This window comes from Ceratotherium simum, chromosome 29 (assembly GCF_057802395.1).
Source record: "Ceratotherium simum simum isolate JZ-2026a chromosome 29, ASM5780239v1, whole genome shotgun sequence".
Taxonomy (NCBI): Eukaryota; Metazoa; Chordata; class Mammalia; order Perissodactyla; family Rhinocerotidae; genus Ceratotherium; species Ceratotherium simum.
In genome coordinates, this window is record NC_141928.1 from 9534102 (window position 1) to 9561653 (window position 27552).

General features: G+C 43.2%; 2 protein-coding genes across 6 annotated transcripts in view; both read right to left on the reverse strand.

Moving 5' to 3' along the window:
* The window catches only part of RALGPS1 (Ral GEF with PH domain and SH3 binding motif 1), a 331037-nt gene extending 304845 nt beyond the window's left edge, over window positions 1–26192 (reverse strand). The window contains exon 1 of the mRNA XM_087419059.1: window positions 26168–26192. The gene's annotated coding sequence lies outside the window, so the exon portion shown is untranslated. The remainder of the gene's footprint in view (window positions 1–26167) is intronic.
* Window positions 501–26236, reverse strand: ZBTB34 (zinc finger and BTB domain containing 34). Of its 5 annotated transcripts, XM_087419073.1 has the most exons (3): window positions 15091–19214; window positions 11511–11567; window positions 501–6963 (listed from the first exon to the last, which is right to left on the reverse strand). In XM_087419073.1, exon 3 carries the CDS (start codon window positions 6951–6953, stop codon window positions 5439–5441), a length of 1515 nt encoding a protein of 504 aa, XP_087275199.1. In that variant the 5' UTR covers window positions 6954–6963; window positions 11511–11567; window positions 15091–19214; the 3' UTR covers window positions 501–5438. The 5 variants fall into 5 exon arrangements, with proteins under 5 accessions (XP_087275199.1, XP_087275198.1, XP_087275201.1 ...); XM_087419072.1 differs by lacking the exons at window positions 11511–11567; window positions 15091–19214 and adding an exon at window positions 26168–26236; XM_087419075.1 differs by lacking the exons at window positions 11511–11567; window positions 15091–19214 and adding an exon at window positions 25686–25877.
* Window positions 26237–27552: the final 1316 nt, after the last annotated feature.

Here is a 27552-nt window from a genome sequence, read left to right on the forward strand (position 1 = left end):
CTCTGAAGGGCAGGAACACAGTTCAATAAAGGTCTGTTTTAAAGGCGCCTGACCTAAAGGGCTGCAGCAGGGAAGGGCTCCCTGCCTACGGGAGGCCTGAGCTACAATCTGAAGAGGTGTTAACTGGCTAAGAGGGAGAAGACAGCTGGAGACAGCACGTGCAACTCCAAGCTCTGTGGCAGGAGTGAGCAAGGCACATTCAAGGGAGCTGAGGGGGCACTTTTGCAGGAAAGCCAGGAAAGGATTCACCAGGGATGCGTTCTAGGGAAGCCTGGGCGCAGACCAGGGCCCCTGACAATCCAGTCTTCACCACATGCAAGAAAGGTCAGAAATATACCTGCTTCTTTCTCCCCTTCCCATAGTGGCACAAGAGCTTCTTATGAAATCCTAACCTTTCAAAAACAGTGGTTACAGAAACTATGACACTGCAGATGTTCGTGAGAGCCAGTGAAACTCTCAGAGGCCAGGAAGAGCAAACACAGAGGGAGACCACAGCACAGTTGCTCTAGCAGCATTTTTATTTACAAACAGCAATTTCCATTGACTTTATTTATACCATAAAAAAGCCATTTACAAGCAAGAAACAAGAATTCAGAACAAAATTAAGCAGCACTGAAATATTCATGTCACAAATCTAAAACAAAATGAATACAAGAGTAAAATATCATTTGAATAAATAGTCTTAAATTCATGCTATAAAATAATCCTTAATGGCGAGTTACTAGTTGATACAGCATCCGCTTAGCTAGCTTCATTTACTTCATATGGTGATGAAGTGTGGAGTTGTGAGGTTACCAGTTTATATTGCAAGATAATGACACTGTGTTAAGTCATTCAAATTGCTCAACCATTTATAACGGAAAAAAATGTTAGCCCTACTAATAAAAGTGGTGAGAGAGATGTTTTCACATTAGGAAAATAGTCATTCTCAAAGAAACCAGGTAAGTTTACCTCTTACTAGAGTCAGGGCAGCAACCAAAGGCTTGGGCAGCAAGTCCAAAGGTTGAATTCACAGCATACTTGTCACTGAGGGGGAGCAAGAGGTCTGTTTACTGAATCTGCTGCAAGGCTTGCTCCAGGCCTTGACCAAGAACGACAACAGCCCTGTCTGTGCCAGACCCAGAGGGGAACCAGAGAAAACAGGTTCTCTTCCGGGCCGAGAAGTCAAGCACTGGGCAGCAACAGTGGAAACACTCTGGCACTTACTGAAAAAGATGGATGCGGTGCGTGACAACCATTACAAATTTGGAACAATGTGAATGACTCTTCTGAACTTTTAGTTCAGTTGCACTGAGTAATATGAAATCTATGATTTATGAACTAGATAGTTTCATATAAAGAATTTACATAATTCCCCAATACTTTCATATATAAAATTTAATAAATAACCCTGACCAGTCTAGAAGCACCATTCAAGGGGCATGTGCCCTTGGAAAATAGTTTAGGTGTTGCATATTTGAGTCCCTTTCAGTGGAGGCTTCACAGGAAACCATTACAGAATTTAACAATAACGACAACAACAACAACAACAACAACAAAATCACAGTAACTAATAGAAAAAGTTGTTAAAATAAAATACATTAATTTCTTTAAAGTAAAGCTCATTCACACAGATGATTTCCCCCCAGCCCTCGTTTTGTGTTCCTGCAAATTCTTCCTAGAGTCTAGGCTGTAAAAACAAAAATAAAAACAAAACCACACACAAAAATATGCAGGCCTATGGTCCGGGCTAAGGGAAAAACAAAGACTTGGTTATAACTGCTATCATTAGAAAAGACATCTACTCATGCTCTGGAAAGTGGAAAATTATCAATTTAGTTCTACAGTATATTCTGCTTAACAGTGAACCGACAGTATCCTTTCTGCTGTTAAAAAAACAAACAAAAACACAAAACTGCCGAGGCAGAGCCAATTAGAGGCTTTCCACTGATCAAAAAATGAACTTGTCTTCATATACTGTATTTACAAATATAATTTCTAAATGTATTTACAGCTTTAGTAGAAATTAGAGGGTAGAGAACTGATAAGAATGAAAATAACTGTTTAAAACCACAAACATTAGGAAAAGTATAAAATTCTTTGTTTTCACAGTTTGTAATAACAGGTTAGACACCTATAGAAAAGGAAGCTGTCACTGTCTTCACATTGTCTACGTATTGAAAAGGTAGCTCGAGAAGAGACTCAATTATGAACAAACCTCTCTGAATTCAGGATATATTTTACTGTAAAAGATTTCTTCACATATCCCTTTTATCTTAATCAATTTTTGCATTTGTTATAAATGAAACATCTAACCTAAACCTGTACAGAAATAGGGACTTTGCTTTCCAAAAAGAGTTGCTCTAAAGAGTTACACAGCGTACTTCGTCTGTGCAGACGTGAAGTGAACTTCGGGGAGAGAATGTTTCTGTTCTGTGGTCATGTTAATCCTCCTGGCACATCCTCATGTGACAAGGCACAATTAATTGCTGCTGCCCGATCTGAATGGGTTGATCTTTTGCCGCCATGCACACTGAGAAGCATGACAGGACGCACGCTCAGAGAGGCTGCACAGCTCTGCGCTGGCCTGCGCTGCCTCCCTCGAAGCCCTGTGGAACCTTACAGTACCGTGTTATGGCTTGAGAATTCATTCCTAACACTGCTAGCAGTGGAAAGGGTAAAGTGTTAGCAACATGAATGGGAGCAAGTGGAACTTGCAAAATGTGGAATCATGATTATTAGAGAAAAACTCGATCAATTTTCTGCCCCTTAACAGTCCCATTACAATGTTTGAACCTGAACTGTACAATCAAAGCAATGTATATTTTTGTCAAAGACAATTTGGATAAGTCACTCTTTGGTAAACTCAAACCAGTTAAACGAATTCACAAAGACAAAGAACTCCATGAAAATAAGGTTAAGACTGAGACGGTGCCAAGAACCAGGACAGTCAAGGTGCTTGCTCCCAGTGCTCTCCCCTTCTAACTCGTCTCATACATCACAGAACGCTCTGGAGGCCTCTCAGAAGGCCCCGAGCCTGAGGGAAAAGGAGGTTCCTTCCCTGAGCCTGACCCCTCATGTCCTTGATTTGGGCGTTTGTCACAAACTTAATTGGTATCACAACACAAATTTTTTGCATTTAATTCTTTAAAAAAAAGAAAATCAAAACCAAACTTTTTCACGTAAGGAAAAAAAAATCACATTTACCTGAAACCCCAGAACATATTTAAGTGGGTAAACACTTGGGGTCCAGCCTCCCCTTGAGGCACGCGGCTTTGACAAGAGTTGAACAAGTGCTTCAGGGAGAGAGTAAACCCCTTCCTTAGGCAGTTTGACAGGAAAAGGCATACGATATACCCGATTCAGCCAAAGTTGCTCCTCGGGAGCAGCAGGACGCGAGCGTAATCTGTACGTAGTAACACTGATGTGTACGGAGTGCAGCAGTTCACATGCCAACGGAGCTGTGTGCTCAAGAGATGCTACTGCACAGCCGCTACCCCCGGGGGCATCACACACAAGGGCCTGAAGGGTTTTTTTCCCTCAACCCTCCCCCCTCAAAAAACAAAAAAAAAACCCCAAACCCCACCATTCTTGGTATTTTAAGAGCCAAAAAAGCATGGAAAACCAGCAAACGTCTATTTTTGTATTTCTTTAACTCCTAGCCTCTGAGGTTGGTCTTTTCATTTCGCTTTTTCTCCCAGGCGGTTTGTGCTGCTCTCCTGCAGAGACGCACTGGTTGTGAGTTGTAGAGCCCAGGTTCTCAGGCAGAGGGTCAGGAATGCTGACACCCTACCTGCAGCACAAACTCACCACCACATTACTTACAAAATGACTCTCTGCCAGAGTATACAGTACCAAAGCAATCTTGTAAAGCCCATTTTGTATACTAGAAGCACATGGGTGAACAAAATATAGAACTGAAGACATCTCCTGAAGGACTAATAAAATATTATTCAAATAGGACTCAGGTATGTTTTTATACAGTAACGTGTTTGCCAGCACATGCTTTTGAGGTCTCTTTTCAAGCTATAAACTCAGGAGAGGAAAAAAACTGTAATTCACTATTACCATTAGATTTCACATTTTCTACAACTATACTGACCTAAAAGATATATAACATAAAAATAGCACCACGTGACCAAAAAGATGGTGACACACACAGATTTGGTGAAACACAGAGTATCTTAGAGGGCTTTTTAACTGTTGGTTTCTTTAAGCAGGAAACACTGAGAGTGGGGGAGCCACGGAGGCTCTCGTTAGCACACACAATACTAAGATAGATATATTGCTTGCAATTCCCATAGAGTATATCTTTACAAAAAGTACAAATTCCAAGTTCTGCAGTTTCCCTGGGAACTGCATGTAGAAAAAGTTGCTGTGCACCTGAACTGGCTGTTTGAAAAGAGAAAGAAAAAAAACCACAACACTGCTTGGAGAATTTTGTAGACAGAACTACAAATCCCTTTCCTTTAGTGCGAGTACTAACTTGTGGTAGAGAGTGATTCGATTTAGTTACCTGGTGTGTATGCTTCTACAGTACGGAATGAAGGTAGATTCGTAGGCCAGTAAGAACATTGAAAACCACTGCTCCTTTGGGGTTGGCTAATATAACACTACAATGTGTAAAAACGTCAGCACCACGGGTCATCCAGCTTACCTACTGGACAACTAACAAAAATCCCAAACGGTTTCCAACTAGAGTTGAATACATTTTATGGCATTTGGTTTATGTATTTGTTATGAAGCAGAGCTACGAACACTGTGATTTGCTTTGCTTGCTTTTGGACACAATGATTAATATATATGAAAACCTATTAACATTCTTTTGTAAGGGAAATAAAGGGGCAAAACCCTAACATATTAGGTAGGGACGAGACAGAGTCAAAAGCCCTGTTCACATTGTATTAAATTATATATTCCTCTTACATTCACCTCAACCAGAATAAAATCAAATTTGAGAATGTATATATACTATATATATAATAATCACTTTATTATATATATATATAAATTGTCTAACTACCCCCTAAAAGTATTTTTAAATTAGAAAAAGTTACCCATTTGTATCAGCTGACGGCATCCTAGCCTCTCTTCATGGAAATGCACTGGTGCCAGTGCACACAATGAGAGAGTATGCCTCTTGGCAGAGAATGGAGGGTCAACCAGTTGGCATAGCTAAATCACTGGCAGATTTTGGATTACGAGTTCAGCCAAAGAGGAATACTGTCAGCCTGTGTTTTCCCTGGATACGTTGCCCTTCATGCTTTGAGCTCCTTGGGGTGGGGAGGGAGGACGGTGGAAAGGATAAACACAATGAAGTGTTCCTTCCAGAAACCTTAGAAAAACTGCCAAGAGACCAAGAGATTTCCAGATGGTTGGGAAAACCAAAGATTACAACAAAGCAAATCACAAATATGCATTGATTAATGTGCTTTGTTTGGGTGCACTTCTTTACCAGCTTAATCAGGAGCATCAGACACTGTGTGAATTTCCATCCGGGAATCTAGGGCCATCTCTGAAGCCGATGCATCATGTTCTAGTTTCTGTTCCACGTACACATCTGTTCTCTCAGGGGACTCCATGCGACTCCTGACTTCGGCCACGCCGGGGTGGTTTTTCCGCAGGTGCTGGTTGAGGGTTCCCTGGAATGGAAAGCACTTCCCGCAGATCTCACAGCGGAATGGTTTATCATCAGTGTGGCCCCGGATGTGGTACTCCAGTTGGTCCTTCCGTGTGTACTTCTTTCCACAGAACTTGCACACAAAGGGGGTGATTCCCATATGGAGTCGCATGTGCCTGTCAAGGCTTCCTTTCTGGTTGAAGGACTTTCCACAATAAATACAGATCAATCTCTCATTGTACGGGTACCAGTGACCTCTTGCACTCCTCTCCCGGGGACTGCTCTCATACCCGGGGTTATTCATCACAGCTTCGCTGTCGGAACCCTGCACCAAGCCCTGTAGATCACTGTGCAGACGGACAGACAAAGCCCGCTTTTGGCGGGCACGCCCTCCTCGGAAACAGCTCAGCATGGATCTGGATGGGCTAGAATTACTCAAACTTCCAAAAGCTTCTGATACGCTGGTTGGCTGTGAGGCTGCTTGGGAATAGGAATATGTGTGCTGGAGCACAGAACCATAGGAACCCACATTCACTGCCACCACTTGTTCCCCGTCAACCATCTCGGTGTGGTACCCATCGTCTCCCAGGGACGAGCTGTCGGAACAGCTCGGCCGGTCAGACTTCTCCATCTTCACTTTCACCTCGGTGATCTGGCTCTCCCTCACCAACAGGTCCCCTTGCTCGTGGTCCCCCTCTATCTGAATCTCGTACTCAGAAACGCTCCCACTGCTCCCTCGGTCCGAGTGCCCCTCCTCCTGTAAGCGGCTACGCAAAGCTTTGCTGGGCGTTGTCTCCATCCGCAGATCACTGCTTGTGGTGGGCTGCCGTACCTGAGAGCAATATGGAGGGGAGATCTCCACTGGGTTGGCAAAGAAGCTGCTGTCTTTAACTCCGTTACGACTCTCTGGAGTCTCTTCAGCACCGACGGTAACAGAGTCAACATCTCCAACACTGATTTTCGAATGGATGCTCTCTAGGATCTGCGTGCACTTGTCAATGACACACTGCATCTGAAGAAAGCTAGCTGCAGTCAGAAAACTGACAACATCCTTCAGCTGCAAGGACATTCTTCCAGTGTAACAAAATGAAAGCAACTGTTCAAATACATTGGGATTTTTAATCACTGATATTGACAAGCCACTCATGGTACTTAATGCTGAATGGTCCCGGAAATACGGGGAGCTGGCAGCGAGGACAGCTTTGTGGGCTCGGAATGGCTGACCCTGAATGTGGACAATGATGTCACATAGTTTCCCTTGCAGGCGGAGTTCGTTTAGCTGGCTCAGAACGGTGCTGCTGTACTCGGGCACATCAAACTGAATAAAACTGCTGCTGTCCATTTCTACTGACATGAAGCGTAATCTGCGGAAAGAGACAGTTTCATAATTCACCAATGACTCCTCACTAAGTATAAGCCACGTAAACAAACTTGCAAAAGCAACACCACCACCACCACTGCGGCCACTGTACCTCCTAGTGTCTGCCTGAGCATTCTTCCTCTTATTTTCAGTCTTTTACGTCTTGGTTAATTCACCTAAAGCCAACTAACCTGATGATCAATTAGCCTGGTGTCCTAACTGCCTAATCTTCATCTTGATCAAAATTAAAACATGTTATATGTAATAGGGCCATTTCAGCTCTGATTGAGAATTTGGTATCCTTTTAGGAAAAATATTTCCCTGTTTCACCTACTTTTGAGGATTTGAAGTACTTTGTAAAAAAATAAGTAAATTCATCTAAAGAATGTTCTGCCTTATTTGTATATTTCCAATTGGTGTTTTTCAAGTACACAGGACACTAGATACACTGAATAGAGCTAAACCCTTTTTGGTTTAGAATTTGAGTTGTCTTGATGTGCATTTTTCCTCTTCAGCTCTGCACACCTTTATACCCTTCTGGGTTGGTAATTCATAGAGCAATGCTCAGTCCCTTTCAGTGAAGAGTTTTTAGACAGAAGGAGCAAAACGAGTGATGGACGTATCCCAACTGTATCATCCTCCAGCAGTGCTCACAGTGCTGGTACACCCAGGACAGGCTGCCGCCCCTTGCCTAGAATCTGCAGCACTGAATCATGCAAAACTACGGAAGTGTGCACTCTCTGTGGAAGGCTGCACTCTCTGACGAAAACACAGCAAAGTTAGACCTAACAATCATATTTTAGTTTTTAAAGCCCAACCAAGAGAAATTTAAACACCTCCTGAATAAGTATTGAATCAAAGAGAAAATAAAAAAGGAATAAAACTATTTGGAAAATAAGAAAACTCACATCATATCTGCAGCAAGAAGGGTTTAGAAGTGAAGTTTACTTATGTCTTCAACTTACTTGAGAATGCATCCAAAAAGAGATGGACAGATATGTGATAAAGCAGAATATAATGTTAACAAGTGGAGAGTCTAGATGGTGGTATACAGGTGTTTACTGTAAAATTCAACTTTTCTATATGTTTGAAATTTTTCACAACGAAATGTTAGGGGTTTTGAAACAACAACAATTTTTTTTTTTTTCTTGGTGAGGAAGATTGGCCCCAAGCTAACATCTGTGCCAGTCTTCCTCTATTCCATATGTGGGTCGCCAGCACGGCATGGCTTGATGAGTGGTGTAGGTCCAGGCCCGGAATCCAAACCCGTGAACCCAGGCTGCCGAAGTGGAGCACACCAAACTTAACAACCACACCACACAAATTTTAACAGGGAAAGTCAGTACCTTAAAAATTCTTATCATTAAAGAATAAAAATAAATAAAATGAGGCAGCGGCCCCGTGGTGTAGCGGTTAAGTGTGCGTGCTCTGCTGCTGGCAGCCTGGGTTCGGATCCTGGGTGCGCACCGATGCACCACTTGTCAGGCCATGCTGTGACGGCATCCCACATAAAGTAAAGGAAGATCAGCACGGATATTAGCTCAGGGCCAGTCTTCAGCAAAAAAAAGAGGAGGATTCGCATGGATGTTAGCTCAGGGCTGATCTTCCTCAATCAATCAATCAATCAATAAAATGACTCAGGAGGTTAGAAAAGGATCAAAGAATTAAACCCAAAGAAAGCAAAAAAGTAATTAATACAGAACAACATAAAATCACAGAGAAAAAATTTTTTAATTATAAGACAAGACAATGTGCAACTAAATCTAAGACTCTTGTAGGAAAGGATCAATCAGTTAGTGTGACTAGACCACATCAGAATTTTTTTATCACATCGGATTTTGAGTTAAAACATTTTAGTTAAAAAAGAATACTGTGCTCTTATTTATCCCAGATTTATGATTCAAATCAATTTGAAATCTGTACGGAATGGACATATTTTTAGGATAACATAAATTGGCAGAATTAAATAAAAAAGAAACAGAAGTGCCACAGCACAAATGATCTTCAGGCCACTCCCACTGTTCTAGATGCATGTTAACACATTTAAAACAGCTCAGTTCATATGGCATAAATCTGATACCAGAAGATGACAAACAGCATAAAGAGAAAAACTGTCAACTTTACCTAAGTAACCAGACTTTAAAATCCTAAAGGAAACATTAGCAAATATAACCTATTAAAAGAGTAACACATTATGACCAAACGTAAGGATGGCTATATGTTAGGAAATATACAAACATAACTTGCTACGTCAATAAGTCAAAGGAGAAAACTATATGGCCAAATCAATACTATGCCAAAAATGCATTTTAGAAAGTTAATGCCCTTTCAAAGTAAAGAAAAAATACTCAATAAACTAGGAATAGAACAATATTTTCTTAATATGATAAACGGTACCTACTGCAAACCAATGGCAACATCATCCTTAAAAAGGAAACATCATATCTGCATTTCCCAAAATGTATTTAGTGTAACACAAGCCCATGAGCTGGCCTCAATATCCCTACCTCCTAGGGATTAAAAAACACATTAGCGTAATAACCTACCTGAAAAGTCCTACAGACAAGAATTCTATTTAACTCAGCAGTTTGCAAACTCATTTAATCATGAAACTGTTCTCTCAAGGTACACATATCAATATTCCAAAGAATTAGTGTTCCCTGGTGCACACTCTGGTAAACACTTTCGTAAAGGCATTCCTGTTAGGGCCTGGGAGGATACAAGGTTGTCTGCCCATCACTTCTCTTACTTAATATTGCTCTGGAAGTTCCAGCCAAAGCAACAAGACAAGAGAAAATTAAGCCATCTAGCCATTAGAAAACAGGAGGCAAAATTACTATTTAAGGCAGATATGACTATCTACACAGAAAACACGAGAATCACTTTAAAACATCTGTTAGAATCAGGACCTCATAAGCAGAGGTTTTCAAAAATCATTGTACACAAAAAACCAGTTAGGTAAGATAATGACAAGTTACAACCAATAACAGTAACAGAAAACTATAAAATACCTGGAGGATAAACAAAAAATAGCCAGGGGGCCAGCCCAGTGGCGTAGCGGTTAAGTGCACACGCTCTGCTGCGGCGGCCCGGGGTTCGCAGGTTCAGATCCCGGGCACTCACCGACGCACCGCTTGTCAAGCCATGCTGTGGTGGCGTCCCATAGGAAGTGGAGGAAGATGGGCACGGATGTTAGCCCAGGGCCAGTCTTCCTCATCAAAAAGAGGAGGACTGGCAGATGTTAGCTCAGGGCTGATCTTCCTCACACACACACACACACACAAAAAGATTATTAAAAAAAACAGGATCTACAAGAAAACTATAACACTTTAATAAGGACAAAAACACGTATAAACGAAGACACATATCATGCTTCAGGGAGGAAGATTTGATATTATAAAGAAGGACACTTTTCTGCAAAATTAATTTATAAATATAATGCAGCCCAATGGAGTATTTTCTTAGAAACTTGACAAAATGATTTTAAAATTCATCTAGAACATTGCTGTCCAATAGAACTGTAATGCAAACCACATGTGTAATGTTTTCTAGCAGTTACATTGTTTAAAAATAAAATAAATTTAATGCATTTTATTTAACCCAATATATCTAAAACATTATCATTTCAACATATCATATTAGAAAGTTCTTGAGACATTTTACATTCTTTCATTCACACTAACTCTGAAATCTGACGTGTATTTTATACTTACAGCACATCACAATTTGGAACAACCACATTTCAAGTGCTCAACAGCCACATGCACCAGTGGCTACCACACTGAACAGTGCAGATCTAGAAGAACATATACTGAAGAAATTTTAGAGAAAGAAAAATACAAACATACACATGTCAAAACGTATGAGGAGGCTGTAATTTATTCAGCAAGTATGTAATGAGTGACTTCTATGTGCCAGGCACTAGGGATCCACGTGAGCTATAACTCTCTTGTTACATTCTCTGATGAGAGCTATGAGATCTTTCATAATGGGGCAACGGTCAGAGAAGGCCACTTGAACAAATGATATTTTAACTGAGACCTAAAGGATGAGTGAAGGTGGGCCAGACATGGGGAGGCAGGGGTGCCTCAGGGAATGTTCCAGTTTCCCAGACAGAAGAAATCACACGTACAAAGAAATGAGAGCCTGAGTCGAGAAGGAAGGAAATGTCGGAGTACCGTGGCACAGTTGGGATGAGAGAAAGGGGCAGGGAAGAGGCCACAGGAGGCTATCAAGGCAGGTAGAAATCAGACCAGATGGGCCTCAGGAACCATTTCCAATAAGTGAAAAAGGAAGAATTCTTGAAATAGATGCTGCTTAGATAATATGAGTAAATAATAATAAAGTTAGATCCCTTCTTCACAACATACCCAAAAATAACTTCCAGAGAAGGCATTTCTAAGCACACAGAGACGAATACCAGAAGAAGAAACAGAGATTTAACTACAGAAGAAGTAAAAACTTTTACACATGCAAGAAATACTTTTACCAAAAACAAAGTCAAATTATGAAAAATACAACATATATGGCAGAGAAGTATGAAACTCTTACCAATCAATAAAAGCCAAATATAACCACTGAAAAACAGGCACAGAATATGAACAGATGCTAAAAAAAAAAAAAGAAAATGCTTAACAACTTAATTAATAAACAAAGGAATAAAAATTAAAATGAGACAATTCTTCCTTCTCATATTTACAAGACTTAAAAATACAACTTAGCTGGCAGTATTATAGGGACAGAGGTGCTCTCATATACTTCTGGTAGGCAAATATAATAAAAGCCTTAAAATGGGCATTTCTCTTGACTTGGCACTCTATATCATAAAAAATCATGGATACAGGTACAAGAATTTATCCATCAGTATATTCCATTACAATAGCAAAACAATGGAAACAACCTAACTGTCCGACAATAAGGGAATTATGAAAGTCTAGTACACCCTATACACTGAATACCATGTCATCATTAGAATGGTGTTAAGGAAGAATACGAAGTTAGCTCCACAAAATGTAAGCCCCAAGAGGGCAGAGATTTTAATCTGTTTTATTAACTATCTGCCAGATTACTGCCTGGCACATAGCAGACTCTCAATCAGTATCTGCTGAATGAATATTCAATGACACAGCAAAAAATCAGGTAACAGACCAATCGCAAATGGCCATGGGTGATGGAAACGATCTGAAACTGCATTATGGTGAGAGTTGTACAACTTTATAGATTTACTAAAAAATCCCTGAATTATATGATTCAGATGGGCGAATTTTATGATATGTAAGTTATACCTCAATAAAGCTGTTAAAAAATATCAGGTAACAACAGAATAAAAGTAGGATAATTCTAAAAGTATGTATGTATATACAGATATTAAATACCTATAGAAATAATAAAGATATATACAAAATATGTACATTAATGTAAAATTAAAGATGTTTTTACTTTCTTCTTTATAATTTTCTGTATTTTCCAAACTTCTAACAGTGAAAATTTATTACTTGGAATGACAAAAAAACAAAAACAAAAAATATTTTTAAATCCTTACCAGATAATAATTTGACAGACACTGCTAGTGGAGTGTAAACTGGTACAAATACTTTAGAGGGCATTTCAGTAATATCCATCAAAATTACAAATGCACAGCCCCACAATTGAGCAATTTTTGCTCTAGGAATTTACTACAGCATTATTCATAATAACAAAAGATTCTAAACAAACTAAATGCCCACCAACAGGAGGCTGGTTAATAAATTATGGTACATCCATACTCAAGACTACTTTACAATTGAGGAAGCTCTTTCCATACTGATATAAAACAATCATCACGATACACTGCTGACCGAAAAGGGTGAGGTGCAGAACAGTACATGCACTATTTGTATCAAGCGATATGAAAACACACACACCCCGCTGTACAACATGTACATTATGGATATGCGCAGAGTATTTCTGCAACGATGCACAAAAACAAATAACCTCGACTGCCTCTGGGGAGGGGGACAGGGCAGCTGGAAGGCCTGTTAGCTTTCAGTGAATCCTTTTAGACTCTCAAAATTCCTAAACTATGTGAAGATATTACTTATTAAAAACAAGCAACATTGGGCCGGCCCCGTGGCTTGGTGGTTAAGTGCGCGCGCTCCACTGCTGGCGACCCGGGTTCGGATCCCGGGCTCCCACCGGCGCACTGCTTCTCCGGCCATGCTGAGGCCGAGTCCCACATACAGCAACTAGAAGGATGTGCAGCTGTGACACACAACTATCTACTGGGGCTTTGGGGGGAAAAAATAAATAAATAAAATCTTTAAAAAAAAAAAAAAAAAAAAAAACAAGCAACATTTAAAAAATTTTAAGATACCTCATCTAGTTTTTAAAAGATAAGAAAAGATCATAATAAAAGCAATAGGAACATGAATTTGGAGTCAGATCTGGGTTCACATGATACCTGCTTTTCACTTATAAAAACGTGAGCAAGGTTTATAACTTTATAACCTTTACAAGTCTGTCTTCTTATCCTTAAAATGGGAGTAATAATAGGCCTTGCCTAATGGGCTGCTACAGGGAATATACGTGGAAGTAGGAAGCACTTAGCACCGTGGCTGCTTGGCACATGGTAATCAAGATTAGCTATTATAGACATTTTTTTTTAGGGGGAAAGGATGGTGTAACAGAGACAACGGGCTTTGAAGTTAGACTTGGATATGAATCCTGGTTCTACTATTTTCTCATAAAAATAATAATCAACATGTAAATAGCTATGTGGCCTATGGACAAGTCAGTTCACTTTCATTTCCTTATCTAGAAAAGGTCGTGGAAGTACTACTACTGAACACAACTGCTGTAATAATTAAATGAAGGAAATACATGCAATGAATGTGTACAATAGCTTACACAGTACTTATCTCGTGCTAAACATCTTATATATATTAACTAATTTGATCCTCTTATCAACTCTATGAGGGAAATACTATGATTGTTCCCATTTTATAGACAAAGAAACCGAGGGAAAGAAGTTAAGAGACTTGCCAAAAGCCCTACAGCTCACAGCTGAACTAAGTCTGGCTCCAGAGGTCATGTTCATAACTACACCAGACTGCCTTGTAGAAACGCAGATACTGCCGAGACCTACCAAGTGGTCAAACGTTACCTGTCCAATACAGCATTTTCATGACACAAGGGTGCGTATATAGTGACTTTTGGAATTAAAAGGCAAAAGGAAGGTGGGTTCAGGCTTTTTAAAGGTGCAGAGTCCTGGGCGAAAACCAGTAGAAAAAGGAAAACAATAAAGCATTTCTTTCTTTCTTTCTTTTCTTTAACAGTTTGTTTATTTATTTATTTATTTTGTGAGGAAGATCAGCCCTGAGCTAACACCCGTGCTAATCCTCCTCTTTTTACTGAGGAAGACTGGCCCTGGGCTAACATCTATTGCTAATCCTCCTCCTTTTTTTTTCCCCCAAAGCCCCAGTAGATAGTTGTGTGTCATAGCTGCACATCCTTCTAGTTGCTGTATGTGAGACGTGGCCTCAGCATGGCCGGAGATCCGAACCCGGGCCGCCAGTAGCGGAGTGCGCACACTCAACCGCTAAGCCACGGGGCCAGCCCGCGAAAGCATTTCTGAATTAGTCTCTAAAATTGAAAACAGCTTCACCCTGAGGCTTCCTCCTCCTCTGCGTGGCTTTTTATCTTCTTCTTGGAAGAAAAGTAGAGAACTACACTTGAAAGAAAATCACCAAAGAGAAAAATGAAAGACCATGACTAACACCTAAGAGAGGGATTCCATTTTTCTGCAAAATGAGAAAGGGTGTGCCTCACTCTCCCCTTCTTTACATTAACACTTCCTTTCGGCAGCGACAATGACATTCAAAGACCCCTGCCTAAAGCTGCCAGCAAGCAACACCCTTGAGTAAGAGGCTTCTAAACGACTGACACACCAGAATTCGCAGGTAATTTAAGTCCTAGGCACATCACCAGGCTACAGGGAGTAAAAGGCATAATGGATCACAAGTTCTACACTCAGTGACCTGATGTATCCAGTGGTCCGGGGGTAAAAGAAGTCAGAACCTCTTATAGAAACACCAAGTTCAAATATGACCCTCCACTCCTCTGTACCAGCAGTTTCCCAACGTGGGCTACTCACTGGTTGCTTGTAGGTCTTCATTTCTCCTCTGCATGGAATGTCAGCGGGCCTACACCTAAGTTAGATTAATGTTTAATTAATTTTATCTTTAAAATAAAATGTATGCATATAGTCGAACTTCAAATTATAGTACAGAAAAATATAAAATGGACAGCAAAACTCCTCCCCAGTTCCTCTTCCCAAAGATAATCACTGGTAAGAGTTTTTCAGTGTTCTCTCAGAGAGAACTGTAAACATGGATCAGCATAAACTGTTCTGTACCCTGCTTTTTAGAAACGTATTTACCTTAAAATCTTTCCATAGCACCACAAACTCATCTACTTCACTATCTTTTCTGACTTCACAGTATCCCATGGATGGCTATGTCACAATATACTTAACTAGTCCCCAATTGATCCCAAAAGCAGGAAACAATGTAAATAGCCACAGTATTTCCCGCCAGCAGGGAACTGCTGGGTTAGTTTTTCATTTTGATCAATAACGTGAAATTTTCTCCCAAAAGGTAGCACCAACTATCCTTTCACCAACAGCACACGGAAGTGTCTGTTCCCCCATAACTGCCAATAATGGTAACTTTCTCATTTTTGCCAAACTGAGAGGTTAAAAATAGTATCTCATTGTTTTGATGTGCATTTATTTAATTATCAGTGAGACTGATCATCTGTTCTCAAGTTTAATGAGACTTGTCTTAAGTTTGTCTTTGAGCTGCCTTTTCACATCCTTTGCCCATATTTGCCTTTATTATCGAATTGTCAGAGCTCTTTGCAAATTAAGGAAATTAACCTTTGTCATATGTGCTGCAAGTATTAGATTTAATTGCAATTACTAAATGGCATACTGACTGGGAATTTAAATTATTTTTCTACATTTATAGGAAATATTCATTCAATTTCAATCTTCTGCATGCACAAAACCAAAGGGAATTCAATGAGGAATAAGAGTCCCAGTCTTGCAGTTTGATACAGGCTTACCATAGATTCCTCCCAAATCAGAGGGACATGGGAATGGAATTCATTTTTGATAATGCAGAGAAGTAATTTACATTAGTTTTTCATTTAGACTAAGTTTGCAGCTGCTTCAAAAAACAATAATCAATTTGATTATTCCACTCACTAAATACATCAGAATCAGTATTCTTTAATTCAGCAGATGAATCACAGGTCTTTCTGTCACATTATATTGAGCAAGAAACCATCCCCAAACTAGACATTTACATTGCTATTATTTTAATTTAAAAGGCAAGGCATATATAAGCTGGATAGTTTTCTCCAACACCATTAATATTTATTTTAACAATACCTATTTTGTTTTTGTTTGTAAAAACTATACTTTGGACGAGAATGTGAAATATTTCTTTTAAAAAACATACATGGAGAGGACTTAGTTGAAATGGTCTCTCAGGAAGTTCAAAACTGTCATCCCCTCAAGTTCTTCCCAGTCCTCTTCTGCTCTTTCAACCAATGGACACACAAACTTCCTGCTCCTCCATTGTCTTTGAGAATCCTTCCACACCCCTGGAAGCAGCCTGCCCCTCACACACAGCCTCTGCTATGTCAGCTGATGAGACTCCTGCCACCACTGGTCTCAACAGCTGGTTCTGGGAAGGAACACCTCTGACGTGGGCGGTCCCGACATTCAGCCACTTCCACATGTCCAGCCACCCCCACACTAGCCTCAGCAAATGTAAAAGGGGATCACTCTCATCTCCCACCACACTCCTTAGCCTTCCCCCCTTACTCGGGAAAGTCCATCATCATCGTCACTAATAACCACCATTTACTGAATGCTTGATACCTGCTAGGCAGGTTGTAAAGGCCTTCTATGCATTATTTCACTTGATCCTCTTGACCCTCCCCCAGAAGGTAGGTACTATTACCTCCATTTTAGAGATGAGGAAACTGAGGCTCCAGGAGGCAGACTGTCCCAGGACTGTCGCAAAGTCTGCCCACCTCTCTAGACCCACTACACAATAACCCCTTATCCTTGTTTAATTTGCCCTGGGGGAATAGCAGGACCAGCAGAGGGAGGCAGGAAGAGCTGAGGAAAAGGCAAAAGGAAAAGAAAGCTTGCCCTAGGTTACATCCTTGCCCTGGGGCAGTGGCCAGGGAAAGGGACAGGGACAGGGGGCAAACAGCCTCCTGTTGCTACCCAGGACTCCCACTCCTTCCTCTGTGAAGAAAATTACAAATGCATGTTCCCTGTGACCGAGGAATTTCAGCTCTAGGAATTTACTACAGCACCCTTTTTCTAGATCAAAATCTCCCTCTTTTCCAGATCAAAATCACCAGAAGAGGTAACGGCTACAATTAGGGGGATAAAAAAAAAGTCCAGGTATCCTGCCAGCTGAAGCATATTATGCCTTCCCTAGTCACAGCTTTTATCCCCTTTTCACCATCAGAGCCCCTTACCCTGGCTGATTTTACCTGTTTTAAATAAACAGTTATCTTTATATGCTAAAGACTCAATTAATTGGAAACCACTGATCTAGGGCTCAAGTAACTGGTCCTTTTGGTGTCTGAAGTGAAAGTCAGAGAGAGCAGATGCTGCCAAGAAAACACAGGTTCAGCCCAAGTTCAAGAGAATTCAAAGCAGCACTGAGACTGGTGTTCGAAAAGCCAGAGCAGACTGTGAGGGGCTATCCAGGACTGATCAGGCACCGAGGACAGCAGCAAGGCCAGCGCAGGCCAGGGGCAAGACAGGACCATGAGGAGTGGAGAGCAAGCAGGTTCGGGAAGAAAATGGAGCGATAAGGCAGACCGGGCCACCGGAGGAGGGAGGCCATTTACAAAGCAAGGCACTGCAGGCACAGCCACAGGGAGAGCGGGACTGTCCTGTAAAAGACTCCACAAGCCAGCCTGGGATAGTCCTCCCACAGACCTGAAGTAAAAAGCAAAGGAGAGGGATCCTAGAAATAAACACGCACGCATGCTCTGAAAAGAAAACTAACCTGATGCAAGAACGTAGGACAACAAGGCTTAGTTAACTAAAGCTGCTTGAACCTTTGCAAGATCTCACCCCAAAAAGCTACAGAACTTATCACCACACCCACCCGTCAAGACAAGATGCTGTTCTAAAACGCAACAAAGGAATGATACCCCTAATCCGGGTTCCAAAGGTCACTAAGAATAAATGCATTTTACCTGAAGGAACTTTAGAGGAAAAAAGCCACTTTGCAAAGACAGGGAAACCAGCTGACCATAATCTAACAGACAGGGCTGATCCTGAGAAGGGTGAACAGATACTAGTTAACCCATACCGTGCTCTTCCCTGCACCCCGCTCTGCCTGCTGAGTTGGGGAAAAGAGGCAAAAAGTCTTGCCCTTACATCTGATAACACCCCAGGTTCACTTAGAAAACACTCGATTAACGGAAAAGACAGCGCCTCCAGTTTTCAAAGCTGTTGTATGTTCGATTTCTTATAAAGCACCAGGGGAAGTAAAGAGGGTCTTATTATTTTCCCATTTAACGCCACCATGTTCTTATGACAATATTTTTAAAAGACTTGATTATCACCAAATAATAACTAAAAGAAAGCATGGATGAATTTACTGATAATATTGACATAAACGTTTTTCTGAGCTTGACATAAATCCCAGATGCCACAAAGGCAAAGACAAATACATCTGACAACATAGAAGTATATGACCAAAACACATCCCCCCCTCAAAAGCTGAAAGATAAATGACATATTGAGGAAAAAGACGTGAATATTTGACAAAGGGCTACTTTCCAAATTCTTTAATTAGTATTATAAATCAAAGAGATTGGGCTGACACAGAAAATCCTATGGAAGGGGTAAAGGATATTAACAGTTCAAAGAAAAAAACAAATGACCAAAACACAGATGAAAAGATGTGAGCTTTATTCATGACTCAGGACATGCGAATTACAAAAAGAAAAAATGAGATGCCACTGGTAACCCACAAGACTTGCACACATTTTAAGAGAGCTGGCAAGTGTAATCTTGAGGGATAACCTGGTAACATCGATCAAAATGTAAAAGGCATTTACCATTTATTCCACAATTAACTGCTAGGAATTGAGCCTACAAATATACAGTACTTACAAAAGCATGTTAGGATTTATGTAACAAGGATGTCCACTGATCATTTTTATTTGCTATAGCAAAAAAAAAAAAAAAAAAAGGAGAGGGGGAACAACCTCAAAATCCATCAAGAGGAGACTGGTTCAAAAAAAACAATCAGGGGCCGGCCCCGTGGCTTGGTGGTTAAGTGAGCGCGCTCCACTGCTGGCGGCCCGGGTTCGGATCCCGGGCGCACACCGACGCGCTGCTTCTCCGGCCATGCTGAGGCCACGTCCCACATACAGCAACTAGAAGGATGTGCAGCTGTGACACACAACTATCTACTGGGGCTTTGGGGGAAAAAATAAATAAATAAAATCTTTAAAAAAAAAAAATCAACAATAAAACACTACATAGCCATTAAAAAAAATAGAGAGATCTGTATGCTTTGACATGGAAAGAGCTCTAATATTTAGCCAAAACTAGCAAGATACAGAACAATATGTATGTATATATGTGATTCCCTTCATGAACTTTTCTTAAAAGAGTAAATAGACACTGCTGCACCCATTCTGGAAGGAATCGCATGAAACTATTAATGTTGGTGACTTTGGGGAATGAGGACTAAGGACTGGGGAGAGGGAAGAAAAACAGACTTTTATACTTTTTGAATTTTTTATCACATAGCTGTACTATTCTCACTAAAAGTTCTTTTTTCTAAAGATGTGTAGGATTTTACCTAAAAATACATAATTTTTTAAACCAAAGAATCGAGAGAAAGATAGGCTGCAAATGGATAATTATTGTATCAAGCAGACAATTATAAAGGCAGAAACAAAGAACCATGAGGAGCAATGACAAGACTGATTACTTTCGACCAAAAAGATTTTTTTAAAAATCAAAATAGAACAAAGAAAAACTTCATGATGGAAGTAATATTTGAACAGAGCTTTGCATTTCAAATGAAACAGGACCACTCCAGACAGAAGGGACGGCAGGAGCAGAGAAGAGTGGGGTGAAAATGTATGTGTCTGGGATGGCAGCCAGGGCCCAGGTACAGGAGGGACACAGGAAAGAGAAGCACCACCGTCGGAACGCAGAGGGCCTTGAAGACTAGACTAGAAACTCACGCTGAATTCTGGTGGCAGCCAATTTGAACAGGAGTCCAAAGAAGGACTCAACAGGACTTGGAGCCTGGAAGATGCCGTCCACTCTGGGAGGCAAGTCAGTTCAGCCTCAGACAAGCCGAGTGTAGGCTGCCCACCAGGCATCTGCGGAGAGTCGTCCTACAAGCAGTGGGAAGTATGGGGCTGGAGCTGTAGAGAAACATTAGACCTGGAGATACCGATTCGGGAGTGACCAAAAATTGTACTAACTGAGGATGGATTTAGTAAGATGAGGTTACTCAGGGAGAGAAAACAGAAGAAAGACAGCTGAGAACAGAAAAGTTGTTTGTTCCTGTAAAAGCAGTATCATATCATGGTATCTCATGAAAGAAGTAACATCCGCACCTAGCCCTCTCCTTAACACATCATTTCATTGACTAGTCTTGAAGTAAAATTCTGAGCATGCCTTATGTTAAGCCGTAAGGAAACTGAACAATGAAAACTAGAACGCAGACTAGTGACATCTTCTCACACTGCTGACCCATTCTAAACAGAACCTAAAGATGAGAAATGACATTTAAATGTCACCCACATGGGCCTTGAAATTCCCTCTACAGCATTCTTGGGTAAAGCCCTGTAACCGTTTCCCCATAATGACAAGCAGAACAAAAGTAAAAGTATACAACCTAAGCAATTCGAGATGTGCTGACTTTTTGAGCCTCCTATGCTGCCGAGCTTTCCCACCCTCAGAGGCGAGCTCTCTGAGGGCAGGGACTGTGTGCCCAGAGCCCAGCAGTGCGCCTGGCACAGGGAGGCTCTCAGCATATGTCAGCTGGCACAACCTAAACCAAGCTGGTGGCGAGAAATCCACAAGTGTCACCATAGCTGCACCCTCAGCTTTCCACTTTTCCTGCTGAAGACCCAAGAGATGTAGGATCGTTTCCGAAGCCAGTAGGCAAAACCTAGCAAGGTGCTCATTCCCATCTAACCCATAAACACTCTAATTTGCTCCCCTTCATTTGAAAATACCCAGTGACACTTCCAAGAAGGGAAAGCAAGGTTACAAATTCGAAAGTTGTTTAAGGCACCAGGAAGTACCCATTATTGTCCATCAAGCCGCTCATGATTCCAAACCCAGATCTGCACCTGCTGGCTTCAGTCACTTGCCGACACCGGAGACACAACTCAAGCCAGGCTTTCTCTACCAGGCACTGAAGACCTGAAGATTCCTAACTTTCATTCTCATACAAAAAGTCATTAAAAAGACCACAGATGGAAGCACTAGGGACGACAGGCATGGTAACAGCAGTAACAACTATATAAAAATAACTTTTCTAGGTACTTCTGCCTGGGTCTAGATCAAAACTAAAATGGAGCTGTCATGAATTACAATCTAATCCTTTAGAAAGCAGCAGCCGAATAACACCAGGGCTGCATGAAACATTCTGGTGCTACTGAAACCCAAGGGAAGAAAAAAATAAATAAAATGGCATTCCGTGATGGATATTCATGAAGCAGTCACCCTAATTTAAAAGAAAACAAGTCTAGAGTTCTTACTGCATTAATTCATGTGAGCCCGAAAGAACATTTTTATCCAAACTGTTACATTTCCTACCAAGGCGTTAACATTCTCCAAGTCTGCTCAGATACACTAATTCTGAGAGTGCGGTGTGGTTTGACAGTGGGGTTTGTCTTTCAGTCAATGCAAAACATCAGAAGCTTCAGAGCTTTCCTAGTGGGGTAGGATGGCCTCTCTCACCTTACCGGCAATGTTTAGGACTGAGTTATTGAGCTCCTACTGTGTACTGTATGCTAAGCAAGCTCTTCACCTGCTCACTGAATCTTCGTGACAACGCTATGAGATAGATACAGCAACTCTCCCCATTCTACAGATAAGGAAACAAACTCAGAGAGACCAAGAACCTTTCCCAAGGTCACTAATGTCTGGCTGAGCCAGAATTTGAACCTGGGTTTGTCAGTCTCCAGAGCCAGAATTCTTATCTCCTATAAGAACAAGACTTTAATCCAGGCACACCGGTGAGATGCAGGGTTTTTACTGTGTCGGACTCTTACTGATCAACTTTGAGTGGAAAGAGAATTCTCATTTAAGGATGACACAGTGATAATTAAGGGGTTACAATCTGTTGTATTTTGAGTATTTTGCAGTCATTTCTCTGCATAATGACCATTCTTTTTACTTCTGTCCATGAAGTGGGCAAACAGATGTTTCAAATTCTAATCATGAATTAGATTTGTTTCAGGTAAAAAAAATAAATAAGCTTTCTTAAGGCAAAGAACTCAAAAATGTCAAGGAGTAGCATCTTATCTGCTTACTGCCAGCACTTCAGGGGACACTAGACCTGGAAAATACATTAAGTCCCGCCTCTTATGACAAAAGGATTAGAAAAGCTCACCTTGCATTGCTTTCTTCCATTAGGTTTTCCATGCCATCAATATCAACCAGAATATAACCATTAGCAATCAAACTGCAGGGCCGGCCCCGTGGCTTGGTGGTTAAGTGCGAGCGCTCCGCTACTGGCGGCCCGGGTTCGGATCCCGGGCGTGCACCGAGGCACCGCTTCTCTGGCCATGCTGTGGCCGCGTTCCACATACAGCAACTAGAAGGATGTGCAGCTATGACATACAACTATCTACTGGGGCTTTGGGGGGGGAAATAAATAAATAAAATCTTTAAAAAAAAAAAAAGAAATCAAACTGCATTCAGTTGATGACCTTCACTAAGCTAAATTCAGCACTTTGTCAGCTACAAAACATTAAACGGACACAATTAAGAAGTCTGAGGGCTGGCCCCGTGGCTTAGCGGTTAAGTGCGTGCGCTCCGCTGCTGGCGGCCCGGGTTCGGATCCCGGGCGCGCACCAACGCACCGCTTGTCCGGCCATGCTGAGGCCGCGTCCCACATACAGCAACTGGAAGGATGTGCAACTGTGACATACAACTATCTACTGGGGCTTTGGGGGAAAAATAAATACATAAAATTACAAAAAAAAAAAAAGTCTGAAAAACATTAAGCAGAACTTAAACTAAAGTAACAGGAAAATTAATGGGAACAAAATATAATGATGGCATTTTAGATTCAGGATACTGACATTTTTGACAAGTGCTTTAAGTGGAAGGTCGAAGTAGGATCCAGAGACATGCAGAAATCCACAACTCAGGACATACGCTGAGGTTCAGCAGCCTATCATTTCTCCAACTTGATAAATTTATACCTAATAATGATGATGATGATGATGAAAATGTATTAAGTGGTTACTAGGTGCTGCAAATTGTGCTCCTCCTTCATATACTTTTTTCATTTTAAAACTCACAGCAATCCTGTGAAATGGATTTTATTATCCCCATACCAGAGATGAGAAAATAGAGGCCCAGAGACATCATATAAACTGCCCAACTTCACATAGCCAGTAAGTAGCCTTGCTGGGATTCAAACTGAGGCCTGTCTGATTCCAAAGCTACTGTTCTTTCCCCACCGCCTTCAAGTGAAGAATTACATGACTTTTTTGCCCCCATAGTCAAGAGTAAACATTTTAATGTTTCAAAGATTCGTTTTATGTTATCTGCACCCTAAGAAAGAAAGCTGAAAATATCCACCTTGAATGGCAGCATTAGACGTAAGTGATACATGACAGAGAAAGCTGGTCACTAATAACAAATTCTCCTTTAAAAAAAAAGGGAGGGGTCAAATTTTTAAAAGTTGTTTACCAACAAAAATCAGGAAGTATTTGAGTACCTATTATAAAAGTCCAGCTACAGTATTAGATACCACAAAGGCTCCAAGAGAAATATTAAGACACAGTGTCCTCAAAAAACTCCCACTCCAGTTGCGACAAGAACAAGCTCACTATCCAAGGAAGGAGTGCTGAATCCTGGGCTTTAGTTCTGAGTGCCACAAAGGCGTGGGGGCAGGGCAGTCAGGGAACACCCTCTGGAGGAAGTATATCTTGAGCAGGGGCTTGAAGGAAGTGAAATGGAGAATTTACACAGAGGAAAAGAAAAAGGGCGCCAGTGCTTCAGCAGGGGAAACAGCAGGGGCAAAGCCTTAGAGGCAGTCACAAACTCCTTTCTGCAGGGGACAGACTGGGAGGAGGAGAAGCAGGGAGTGAGGTTCAGGTAGATGACGGGGGCCAAACCAAGGAGCGCTTTGAAAAGACAGGGTGGGCAATGGCTGGACACTATGTGGCAGGCAAGAGGACACTCCTCAGCTCCGAACAGTGGTATACATGCCTCCGCTTCTCAGCTGATCTCCTGGCCCCTAGCCTCTCCCTTCCCCTCCTGCAAATTATCATGAACACCCCTAGTCTCCTGGTGCTCACCACTGCCTTTAGAACAGTTTCAACTTTGGCCTAGTGTTCAAGTTCTTTCAGGAACTAGCCCCAACCATCTTTCCTTCTATTCCCTTCCTGTATGACCCTTCTCTACAAGGAGACTGGTCTATTCACTAACTCCACAGCATCACTCACCAGGCCTGACTGCTCTTTTCCTATCTGAATCCTACTCATCCTTTAACAGCCAGCTCAAACCCCGCCCCCTTACTAAGGCTTCCTGGACCACTCCGCCTATAGTGACCTCCATCTCTCCTTCCTCTTAATTCTACAGCACACAGCCTTGTCTCATCAATCAATTACCTTTCCACAGGTAAAGTCTCAGCACCCAGTGTAAAGATCTTTGGAGGTTGTAAGTGTGCTTCTACTACTTTCTCCCACACGGAACAGCATCTTGACATTTAATAAGCAAGCAAGCATTCAACTCTTTTTTTGACTTCCTATATTAAGTTTGGCATTAGCATAAAGGAAGGATGGGAGAGTGGGGGTGGGGGACTTCTGAAGTCAGAGACCAGCTAAGAAGCTGTTGCAATAATCCAGATGTGAAGCCAAGAGAGCCTGGACGAGGGAACAAAGAGAAAATGGGCAAATATAAACAACACAAAAAATTTTGCATGCAAAAACCCAGCGGGATGTAATTGACTACTACTAGGAACAAAAGCAAGGGATGAATTACAATTAAGGTAAGGTTTAGAAACGCTGCTTGGAATAATTTTAAAGCCCGTCTGAAACCAAGTGTATTAAGTGGCTAAAAAGTCCACATTTGCAAAAAGTCTTAAGTGAAACTACCCAATATCTTGAACCAGAGAAAGCCCGTCCAATTTCAGACATACACAGAACGGTAGAGCTTGAAGGGTCTTTCCAGAGCTAATCTAAAACCCTTACTGATCAGATGGGGAAACTGAGGCCCAGCGTGGAAGAGGCTTGCTGAAAGCCTCAAGACTGAGACTTTCAGACTAGTGCCGCCCTAAACACAGCTGCGTAGCCCAGGGCACTGTTTACAGCCCCAGGCCAGCGCCAGCCCAGCCCCAGCCCAGCCCCCCGTAACGGCAGGACCGACTGAGGGCGAAAGTGACCATGGAGACATCTAGGGCCAAGCACGACGCGCCGCCGCCTGTTTACCTGGAGAAAGGCGGTGGCGTGGGGCAGGGGCTCTGTTGCAGCCACTAGCAGAGCTGACCCTTCAGCCCGGCCCCGCTCTCCAGGGGACTCAACCATCCGGCCTTCCTGTACAAAGAGGGAGCGCCCCCGGGGGCGAGGGGCCCGGAAGCAGAGGATCCCGGGACGCCCGAGCGGAGGCTGGGGAGCCCGGGGCAGCTGGTCGAGCTGGACCCTCGGCCCCGCCAGCGGCGCCCAGACTCCGGGGCCCGGCACTTGGCCCCTCGGGGGCGCGCGCCTGGCCCGAGCAGGTGCCCGGGGCCTCCCGACCCCGCCTGGCCGCGGCTCCAGCCCGCGCCGCCCGCCCACCCGCCGGCCCGCCGGACTAACCAGGCGCGGAGACTCCCGCCCCGCCGCGCCCAGAGGGAGCCGGACAGCGGCCGGGGACTGCCCCGGGCCCCAGGGGCTCCGCCTGCCGCCCGCCGCCCCCGGCCAGCGCGCCTCACCTGCCGAGAGCGCCGCGCTCACATTGCCCGCCCGCGGCGCCCCCTCCGCCGCCGCCGGCGCCAGGCCCGTCCCCGCCGCTCCGGCTGCCGCCCCAGCCCGCGCCCCCCGCCCCCGGAAGCGCTTCCCGGCCACGCCCCCTCTGCGCCGGCGCTTCCGGGCAGTCGCAGAAGGGAGTGGTGGCGCTGCGGCCGGGTCTCTCGCCGGAGCTCCGGGCTCCGCCTTCCTCCCTGCCGCGTCCCGGGGCCTTGCCGCGGAGCAGCGGGCGAGCGGCAGCCCGGGCCTCGACTCCGGGCGGGAGCGGCGGCGGCTCTGCGCTCCACGGCCTCACGCCCGCCGGCTCCTCGGCGCCCCCTGCTGGCGGGAGGGCGGCTCCGCAGCGGGGCGCGCCCCGGGGCTCCCGGAGCGGAAGGGTTGCGAGGCCAGGACCCTCGACCCGCCGTCACCCGGGGCCTGCGCCCACCCCGGCCCGGTCTGCCCCTTCCGAGACCCTCGCTCCCACAGCCCCCCGGCGCCTGCCCTTCACCCGAGCCGCTCCTGGCGGGGCAGCTGAAGGCAGTGTGGTGCAGTGGTTACAAGCGCGGGCCTGGGGACCTGCCATATCGGGTCACTTAACGCGTGACTTTGGCAGATTTCGTCTCCCTCAAAACAGAGATGAAAACTCCGAACTTGGGGTTATAAAACCCCTGTCACAGAGCAGGCCTCAAAAAATGTGCGTTTCCAGACACCCAATCTTGACATTCGTGTGGGAGTGGGAGCCTCGCCCAGCGTTTTCCTCTCCGCTCCAGGCCGTTTAACACCCTTTGAAGAGCTTCCCTTTGCATTTTGGTGGACTCCTCAGGAGTTGTGGCAGAGGTTTATTTCCCTTTTTCTGATTTTGTAATAAAAATAAACTAGGAGTCAAAACACCAGCTCCTGTTCAAGATATAAAGCCGAGACTTTCCGATGCTACCTTGTCCTTTGCAAGGAGGAACCCTCTCTCCAGGATCCGTCCAGTAGTTATCTTCCAATAATAACAGCTACCCTTTGTTAAACACTCTCTGCGGGGCACTGTGTGGACACTTTATGGACATGACCTCCTTTAATACACAACCCCAGGAGGTAGCGATCTGTTATTATCCCCATTTTATCAAGGAGGGGACTGAGGGTCAGAGAGGTTAAGTGACATATCTAAAGTCACACAGCTAAATGGCCGACTTGGGATGAGCTCCCTTGTCTCTCTGACTCCAGACAGAAACTTCTTATGGCAACAGAATATTCTGAACACAGATTTTTAGGTAACTAGTTCCTAACTGCAGGCACCTGGGCAGGCAGTCTCGCTCCCTAATTACTTTTCCTCTTGAGCTATTTCCTTGAGATCTGTCCTCAACAGTGAGATCAGTGAACC

Coding starts and splice junctions, on each gene's coding strand:
- ZBTB34 (XM_087419072.1), bottom strand. CDS start 6,953: ATGTCAGTAGAAATGGACAGCAGCAGTTTTATTCAGTTTGATGTGCCC.